Source organism: Chelmon rostratus, chromosome 9, assembly GCF_017976325.1.
Source record: "Chelmon rostratus isolate fCheRos1 chromosome 9, fCheRos1.pri, whole genome shotgun sequence".
In the NCBI taxonomy this organism is placed as follows: domain Eukaryota; kingdom Metazoa; phylum Chordata; class Actinopteri; order Chaetodontiformes; family Chaetodontidae; genus Chelmon; species Chelmon rostratus.
This window is the reverse complement of record NC_055666.1, coordinates 9,723,921-9,733,285: the sequence shown is the minus strand read 5'-3', so window position 1 is coordinate 9,733,285 and position 9,365 is coordinate 9,723,921. Positions and strand designations below refer to the sequence as shown.

General features: G+C 39.3%; 1 protein-coding gene across 2 annotated transcripts; it reads right to left on the bottom strand.

Moving 5' to 3' along the window:
- Positions 1-5,286: 5,286 nt before the first annotated feature.
- On the bottom strand, positions 5,287-9,138 carry il12ba (interleukin 12Ba). 2 transcript variants are annotated; one of them, XM_041944857.1, is made up of 8 exons: positions 8,683-9,138; positions 7,927-8,017; positions 7,552-7,839; positions 7,299-7,404; positions 6,677-6,918; positions 6,360-6,532; positions 6,082-6,203; positions 5,287-5,533 (listed from the first exon to the last, which is right to left on the bottom strand). In XM_041944857.1, the coding sequence occupies exons 2-8, from the start codon at positions 8,015-8,017 to the stop codon at positions 5,467-5,469; spliced, it is 1,089 nt and encodes a 362-aa protein (XP_041800791.1). In that variant the 5' UTR covers positions 8,683-9,138; the 3' UTR covers positions 5,287-5,466. The 2 variants fall into 2 exon arrangements, with proteins under 2 accessions (XP_041800791.1, XP_041800792.1); XM_041944858.1 differs by having other exon boundaries at positions 6,677-6,903.
- Between the last annotated feature and the right edge of the window lie 227 nt (positions 9,139-9,365).

Genomic DNA, 9,365 nt, shown 5'->3' with positions numbered 1-9,365 from the left:
ATTGTGGCCGACTCTTTTGCCACGATATGTCTGCCTTGGTCGGCATGCGGGCCAGCGCGAACACTCCAGGCCCCTGAGATGGCATATACAGTATTTATATCCCCGAGCACCAACACACACACTGTTAACCCAAATATCACTGTCTCAGTATCCAAAAACAGAGATGTCAGTTGGGGACCGATGATCCAGCCATGTTAATGCTGTGATTTACCAATATCATGGCAGCCAGACATAAAGCCTTGCGAAATACCCCTGCCCATTACGCACAGGCAGGAATGCGCACGTCATGTTAAACGATGTGTAGGAGTGTGTGCGTGAGTGTATACGACTTTTATTCAAGTGTCCACATATGGGAAAGCTATTAAAAATCCCCCGCGTTGTAACTCTATTAGACATTTTGAAGTAACTGATCAGAAAGGAGTTGAATGCGCTGCCGTCCGCCTCCTGTACAACCACCAGATGTTCTCGTAAATCAAAAGGTTGGGCTGATGATAATAACAGCCTGATTGAATTGAAGACTCATAAAAATGACTAGTTGTAAAAAGCAGGCATATGCTTATGAGAATGGGCCTTATGTCTAACAATATGCTCTCTAGTCGACATAAAAGAAGACATATAGATGGTTAATCATTTAAGTATGCAGACAAGATAGCAGCAGAATGCAGTGTCTCTGATGGCTACATAATAAACAATGTTATCACGAGTGTGCAGACTGAAACTGATTGTAACACATGCAAGGAAATACTTCACCGCCACTAAACTGACAGAAAAAAGCATATTTAAAGATGAAATCAGGGCCAAAGAATGAGACATAGCTGGCACTACTTGCAATAAATAACACATTATAATAAATTATTTTAAAGTTGCAACACATCAGCGGCACTTCCTACCGATGACCTCTACCACTTCACTTCAGGTGACTTGTCAGACCTGTCAGGGGAAAGCACTCACTGTATTTAATGCAATGTTGCCACCTAGTGGCTTTAAAATGACATTGCACAACTAAATTTACAATATTTTGCGCCCACTAAAAGTCAGTTGTGTTCTCAAATGTAGCACTTGCATAGCAAGTAGAACGCAGATAAATGCCATCTGCCCAAAATTGCCGTTTCTCTGTTGCCACTAATTAACATGGTCAACAAATGTGGACAAGGTCAATGAGACTGTGGATTCATGAGAACAAGTTGTGAACGTAATAGATCTTGTAGGCAACATCAAATGATAAACTGTTGGAATAAATCATGTGGATTCTGTTTGAATCTGTTATTGTCTTAAAGGGGGACTTAGATCCTTTCAAACTGTCTTGATTTTGTTGTTCTTGTTCTGAGGGAGTACATGTCTTTGTTCGGAGTCGAGTTTTTAACTTAATAATGGGTATGAATTTTCAGTTTTTGTGGGGAGAAGTATCATGTAACACCCACTCGCCAACATCTATTTTGTTTTTGAGGTAAAAGACAATTCAGCTGTGTGTTTAAGGTCAAAGAGACACTGACTTTTGTTGGCCGTAAATGTGCTTGAATTATAACAAGAAAATCGTTTTTTAATGAAAAATAAATACGATTTTATACACTCTAAGATTTAGGATGACCAGGGCTTCAGAGGCCTGACAGACCTAAATTTATCCAGCAATTAAGTAATAAACAGGAGTGCCCAAACTTTTGTCTCTCAGGGGTCTAAAACAAACTTAATGGTGGGCTATGGGCCTAAAGCAATGGTCAATTGGTCTATAAGATGTAAAATGATACCAGGGTTAGGGTTAGGGTTAGGGTTGACTGACTTCCTGCACAGTGTCACTTTGCCTGCTGTGCACAGATTATGAAAAATAATAATTAAGGATCCTACATATTTAAAGAGCATTTATACCTCACAAAACAGCATCAACAGTAGTTTATATTACAATTTCATATAATAACAATAATAATACTGTCAGGCCAACTTTTGACAGCTGTGACACAAAGAAAACCGTGAAACAGCATGTTAGATTCAGCGCTACCATGATCATTCAGATTTATCAGGCAACCTCTTTTGGAAATACATGTGTTGCTGTCTGCTAACCTTTCCCATGCCACTCATTCTGGATATACAGTATTTCTTCTATAAAGTGTGCTGAGAAGCCTTTGACTTGACAACTGAGTGAGTAGTAGAATATCCTTAACTGTTTTGGTTGATTAGACTAAAGAAAATGAGGGAATTCAAACTAAAAAAAATACTTTTTCACTTGTTCTTAAATCAAGTATGTTTACATTTCTCACATGTGTAAAACAAATGAATGAATGTATGTATGTCGTGGTCATGTCTTGTTCCAGATTTCACTTGTACCCTTTGACATACTGTTGCTTGTTTGAATGTGGCTCATGTGTGACAAGCTGCGCACGATCCATCATTATAGTGAGACTGGAGCCGAGGCCATGGCTGATTCACCACCACTCATAATGTACAATTAATTATCTTCATTTCTGTTGCTTTGTCTCCTGTTTTTAACTACAGAATGATATCATCCCAAGAAGATGAATTGATTTTCACTTAAGAATTTTTTCCAAGAAAAAGTGCAAAACACAAATCCTCTTAGACTCCGGGAAAATAAAATAGGTTTATGGACAAAACATGAATGAATTCCTTAAGAAAACAGCCAGCAGATAAACTGATCATTAATCATTATTTGCAGCCTTTCTGTAAATGTATACACATTTTAATTATCAGAGCACAATGACCTTACTCTGATCAGCTACATAATCTGTAATTTGAACAAGACCTTTTATGGAAACACTGATATTGATGTACTACAATATAATGTTGTGAAGTGCTACACAGCATGCATCTCCACAGTTACAACACTGTTCTTGCCTTTCACTCTGTAATTAGGGGGAAATGGAAAGACGTAAGTGGAAACAGTTACCAAAAATGTGTCATGTGCCCTGCAACATAAACCAAACAACTCAAAAAAATCAAAGGTCAGGGGTGTCAGGGGTGTCTTTAATGTTGAAAATGTTGAAAAGTGCTCACATCACTTAACCTCTTCTGCTTTTATGATGGGGAAGCGATGGTTCACCACAAACTCCTGACCAGCCAAGTTCCGGATCAATACTGGAAGGACTGGTTTACTATTCTGTAGGTGTGATGTTGTTTGTTTGGGTTTTTCTTACATGTGATGTAGAATTACAGTAATAGATCTGTGGATCCACTTTGTTAATAACTGAAGTGGAATTTTAGGTTACTTGGATCTGCTTCTAAAGCATGATTAGTTCCCATAAAACAACACTATACTGCATTCAACTAAAAGTTTCTTTTCTAGCAATGTGAAAGCCACCCTCTTTTACACAGTGTGCACATGATTAAGTGTGTCAATGAATTCCAAGATCTGTATTTATCGGTTATAAAAGACATTTGGACCATACAGCAATATTCCCCATCTTGTTTGTGCCTGCTACACTTACCTAATCCAGAAGTAATCTAATTATATAATAGTAAAAGTAGGATTATATAGATTTTAGAAAGAGGAGAGATTAAATGTAAGTTAAGTTTAAATTCTCACCGCTTCATAACCTCCCCTGGTTGGCGGGCATCATACAAGCCACTCATAGGTGATGCTTTCAATGGTTGTAGGACATAGTGGTAAACAGTGTTTTTTTTACACATGACAAAGAGCAGTCATCATTTTTGTTTGCTCAGTGGACACATCCTAAGCAATGTGTGCACTAACTAGACCAGAGGTTCCCAACTTGGGTTCGGGACATAGTGAAGGAAGAAGCGCTGAAATCTTTTACATAAGTACAGGGAGCCATGCCAGTTCATTACAAGGAACACATTCAAAATCTTATTTAAGTAAAAGTACCTAAGTATTGGTAGAAAAATGTACTTCAAGTATCAAAAATCAAAGTACTCTGCAAAATGGTATACATAGTACTGAAATATCAATACTGATTCAATGATGTATACAAGCAGAATTTTAATGCTGTCAAGGTAGTGCTGAATCTAACATGCTGTTGGGTGGTCTGTGACAATGGATATTTTAGAAACTGATCATATGTTTCACTTTCCAATTGTCTATCTGAGAAGAAACTAGTTACTACTATCTACTACCTGAAATGTAGTGGAGTAACAATATGAAGTAGGATAAAACAGAAACAACAAAATAAATACTATAATAAGTAAAGCAAGAACATCTAAAATTAATACTCAGATCAACGTTATTAATAAATAAAAACTTGGTTACATTCCCCACTGCCAGTGTGATGGGTCACAAGTTGATGGATGATAAAAGGCAATATTGCTGTTAACATTAAACAAATATACTCTAGCTTTAGCTGTGATGAGGTCACAAATTGACATTGCTTCAATGTAAGGGGTCACAAGCCAGAAAGGCTAGACTCACCTAATACTCCCCACTGTGAACTATGGTTGAACTGTGATCACTCCAAATCTCGTAAGACTAAATAACACTTCCTGTGCTGTCGGGGACAAAAGTTACTGGCACTAAAGAGGCCAGGAGTGACACATCAGTCTATTTTTACTGTGAAGAGGTGAATGCCCTGTTGCTGGTACTTAACTATCAATATACTATTTGTGGCTTTTCCTCATAGGGATGTCTGAAACAAAACATATTGAGGAACTCTGTCTCAGAGCTTAGTTTTCATATTACTGTGCTGCCTCTTCCATTACCCCATTATCTAATATCCTGTAATTTGACAGAAAACTTGATTTTTGCCGTTTGTCAGCCGATCCAACGTGAAGTTACAGTTGCTCACTGATGTGTTTTATATTGTAAAGTACATGCAAGATGATATCCAGACATTTTGTTTTGGCTGATGAATCTACAGATGCACCCACAAGAAGGACAGAGAGAGCAAGAGATATGAGAGAACACAAAAATGACATGTTTCTTGGTATGTAACAGAGGAAATGCTATGCATGCCATGTCTTCTTCCAGTCAGCAGGATCAAAGCCGAAAGACAGTTTTCTGCTTGGTGGGGAGAGTTTCCACCAAAAAGCCACACTCTCATCTAACAGGTAGGGAAAAGTCTAACAACGCTTGAGAAGCTGATGACATTTAAACCCTTTCTGTTTACTGGTCAAATAGAAACAACTACTGAGGTTTCCGTTCTCCACTAAAGGTACAGGTTTAGGTGTGTGGAGTGCATATTACAGGCTGTGTATAAAGTATACAAAAACGTGGTACTACAGGAAATTTTGTGCAAAGTTTCCATGAGGACTTCAGGAGAGACAATAACAATGTTTAAAGGCCATTTCTTCAAATTATGGCTCGGAGGATGGCAAGGACAAAGCTGCTGATTGTAGCTGTGAAACAAATGAAAACCCAGCGTTGATGTCTGATGTCTTGCATTAGGCAGCAAACAAAACAAGACTGTGTTAAATTTTATTCCATTTCACATACACAATGATATAAAATAGGATAAATAGAAATACATAAAAGCATATAAATAAACACATTTCTTTAGATGTCCACTTTCATCTGTTATGCTTGTGTTTTTTTTGATGACGCTTGTCCTTTTCCTTGTTGTTGTCGCTCCTCAATCTGTAATGGAACACAAATAATGAGAAATAAGTTTGAAATATCGCTTATGTTCCAACTGCATTCCAAGCAAACAAGGGTAATGTATTCATACAGCACTATTCAAGCTAAAAGCTGCAACCTTGTCTGCATCATGTGAGTTCCTGAGAGGTCACTTGATGTTGTCAAGAAGGCAACTACTGTATGTAAAACAGCCTATTAATCAGCATGTACATGTTCTGTACGTCACATCCTGGAGGTTATGATGCACCAATTTATGTATGAAAATAGCAGATGTCGTTTTTATAGAATTTTAACTCAGTCTGACTATTAAAACTGGGAGCAGTAAAATGTTTTTTTGTAGAACCAAAGAAGCAAAAAGACCAAGGGGAAAAAGTAGAGAGGGCAGGAACACTATGGCTATGGGGCACAATAGACAATCTGGCCGAGAAGTAACACCACTGAGAAGGTTGGTTTGCAGGCAGGAGGAGAACCAGTGAGGATAACTGGCAAGCATTAGAGGGAAAACAAAAGCCTGAATTTCCCACTTTACACCACTGGTAGTCACTGACCTGAAGAGGCTCCACTCGCTCCATTGTGAGTTGCAGAGAGCATCCTTAGCTCGGACGCAGACGGTCTTAGTCTTGCGCTTGACTTGAAACTGACAAATGTCTGGAGAGTAGATTGTCAAGGTCTAAGAAGAAGAAAAAAATGAAATAATCATTCAAGTTCTTGTGATTTTTGTGTGTGCAGCTTTTAAGATTTGTGGATTTCCTGTCATTTGACAATATTTTGTTGATTGTTGTTCTTTTTCATAAAAGTTGCCTTACAATCAGTAGGGTCCTCTTACCTCTGTGGCTTTTGAGTCAGTGCATGGGTTATGACACCCTTTGTATCGCCCTTTAAACTGTGCAATCTGGAAAGTGAGGGGGAAGTAGGAGAAGGGACTGCTCCAGGAGCTCGGGTAACTCCACTCTATCATCGAAGAGTTCACTTTTCTGATCTTGACCTTGTCAGGTTTCACTTTTGAGGGTAAAATCAAAAAAAGCAAAAGCAAAAGGTGGAGTGAGATGAAGGCAAAGACAAAGAAAGATGAATGGATGAAAGAAAACACTGTATTCTGTGCAGAAAAAATAAAAACACCCCACAGTCCCACAGATGTCTCACCGATCTCTGACAGGAAAAAGGTTTTAGAGTAGCTCTCCACCAGGAAGTGCTCAGTCCTCACATAGAGATTGATTTGGATCCACTGGCTCTCCTCAGCATAGGGGCAATGCTTCTCGTCCATGCACAGGATCCTGCGTCCGCTGTCGTCCACTGAACAGATGAAGTTACTCTGACCTGAAGAACATGTCCAGTGCTGGCCGCTGGCATCCACAGAACATTGGGTGACGCTGTCATCAGAAACACTGCATAAAATAGCAAATAATATGTCCTTTGATTCAGATGACACACTGATTTTGTAGTTTTGGCTTTGATTTTTGTGTCAAGAAGCTATAACAATCTCCATGGACAAATAAGTGAAGAAGTAGTTACTGATAAAAGAATAGCACAAGCAAAACGTATATCATTCAGGAGGATTTTGCAGCTGTATTATTTTTTGGATGAAGTCTGATCCCAAGACATGACCTTGAGCCCCAAATGACTTCAAAAAGTACTTTGTTATGTTCTCTTTCACAAAGAGGTATTTATGGATGTCACTGTGTAGTCTCAGCTCTGACATGAGTCTGAACACTGTGTTATTATTGGACAGCCAAACAGAAAACATTTCAGCAGTTTGCGAGCTTACCGTTGAGCTTTGATAAATGCGACTTTGCCAACGCGTGTGCTGTGCCAGGTCCAAGAGCAGTAAAACTCTCCGTTGTAATTTTGAGCAGAGCACTTCAAATAATCTTCTAAGGAGAAAAGGCGCACAAACATGCAGGAATGGGAAAAACGAACACTTTAGCAGTTGATTTTTTTTTACTTCAATTCTAGCTGCTGTAGGAGCAGTAACAGTAACAGAGTCATGTCACAGAGTCATGTCTTAAATTACACCACACCTTGGTCAGTTTTCACAAGAATCTTCCTCCTCTTAGTTTCATCCTCTTGGATCAGGACCACAGTGTGATTGAGGAGTGTTCCATCTTTCCTGTGGCAGGTGTAATTGCCCCCTCCTAAGCTTTCCTCCAGCGGCACAAGATATGAGTTTCCTCTCTGTGTTTCCATCACTCCGTTTTTCATCCAAAAAATATCCTGACTCTTGTTGTCTCTCTCTGCAAGCTCCTCCGGCGACTCCAGGCAGCTCAGGGGCAGCTGGCCCAAAGTGCCGTCCACCTCCACAACCAAAACTAACAAGAGGACGGTATTGAAAAAGGTTAAGATGGAATGAGTTGAATTTGGCGTCAGTAATATGTTTTCATAGAGATCAAACATACTGTGGGGCAGCAGAGTCCTGCGGCTCGTAGGACTTTGGCGACTGACTTGAAGAAACGCGCAGACGAAATGACACAAAAGAAATGACTTCATCTGAATAACACAGAAGACAGGTGTTAACAGTGATGTGAGGAAGACAAAAGAAGACACAGGACACGGGGGAAATAAACAAAATCACAATGCACATTCCCACAGACACAAAAGGCCATATAATTACATCTGAAATTAATTAATTAAATAATTAAGTCAATAAATTCAACAATACAAAAATATGATCTAAGAAAACCAGAATAAAAGCAGCACAACAAAAAATCTCAATGAGCGTGAAAAGTGCAGGCTGAGACCACAGCTTACAGAACATCACGCTTACCTCTCTGACAAAACAACACACACATTAATTTGCACACACAAAATATCGTTTAAAACTCTCAGCCCTACACCAAAGTTACAGAGAACAAGCAGCCATGTGTCTGGCCATGCGAGCTTAAAACAAAGCTGGAAACTTTATCATTAACTTTTATCCTCCTCCAACTAACGAAAGTTTAAAAAAAAAAAAAAAAAAGCATTAATTGTCGATATAAGCCATGTAATTCATTATACTGGAATCGTGTATGGTTATTAATCGCGGAATGTGTATACATCTTATTTACATGACCAATCAAACCTGCAGCTACACACTGTGCACTTCCCCAAATCGTTTCTATTAATAAAGTTAGAAACATGTGACTGTCAAACAAATGAGTCAAAAGCCATCTTACCTTGACACGAACTTCCAGGATAAATGGCGATGCTTGGGCTTGTGAGCGGCTTATAAGCGAGTGACACAGCCGAGTGACATGTCAGGGACAAACTTCCCCACATCGTCAAAGACAGAAAAAGTCCAGAGGAAATTCACTTTCCAGCGCTTCGATGAACAGAGGTATTCATCCACCTTTGACTCACTTCCATGTCTGTGCCTCGCTGGCTAATTCAGCAATCCTGTTTATTTGTCTCGTGCTACTCCAGGCTAATAGTAGCATTTAATATGAACGTTGTTTGCTAGCTGTGGCTTCAACTGGCGGTACCTGTTTGTTTCGTTACTCTCAGGCTGGCAGGCGTGACATTTCATTTTCATTTTGGTCGGGACATGTTGTCACACTGGCATGTAGACACCACAATTAGCTACGACCAAATCCTGTTTAGTGCCAAACCTTCCGAGTTTTCTCTGAGCCTCCTGGAACTGTCCCCATTACACTGGGTTTTCTTTCTCTCCGGCCAGCATTTTTTCAGAGTATATTTCATGTATTTTGCGAAAACTAGACTCAAACTAGCATAGCAAAAGTAAGAATGCTACAAAGAATGCCCCTCTATAAACCAAAAACCACAACAGGAAAAACAATTAGCAGTAGCCTACTACAAGTAGGCCTATCATGTTACATGAAACTACGTGCCAGACATCACC

Excerpts from the sequence above, each read along its gene's own strand:
- il12ba (XM_041944857.1), bottom strand. The coding sequence starts at position 8,017 with ATGAAGTCATTTCTTTTGTGTCATTTCGTCTGCGCGTTTCTTCAAGTC. Across the intron at positions 7,405-7,551 it reads TCTTGTGAAAACTGACCAAG|AAGATTATTTGAAGTGCTCT; the intron begins GTGTGGTGTAAT and ends TTTTCTCCTTAG. Across the intron at positions 6,919-7,298 it reads GCATTTATCAAAGCTCAACG|TGTTTCTGATGACAGCGTCA; the intron begins GTAAGCTCGCAA and ends TATTTTATGCAG.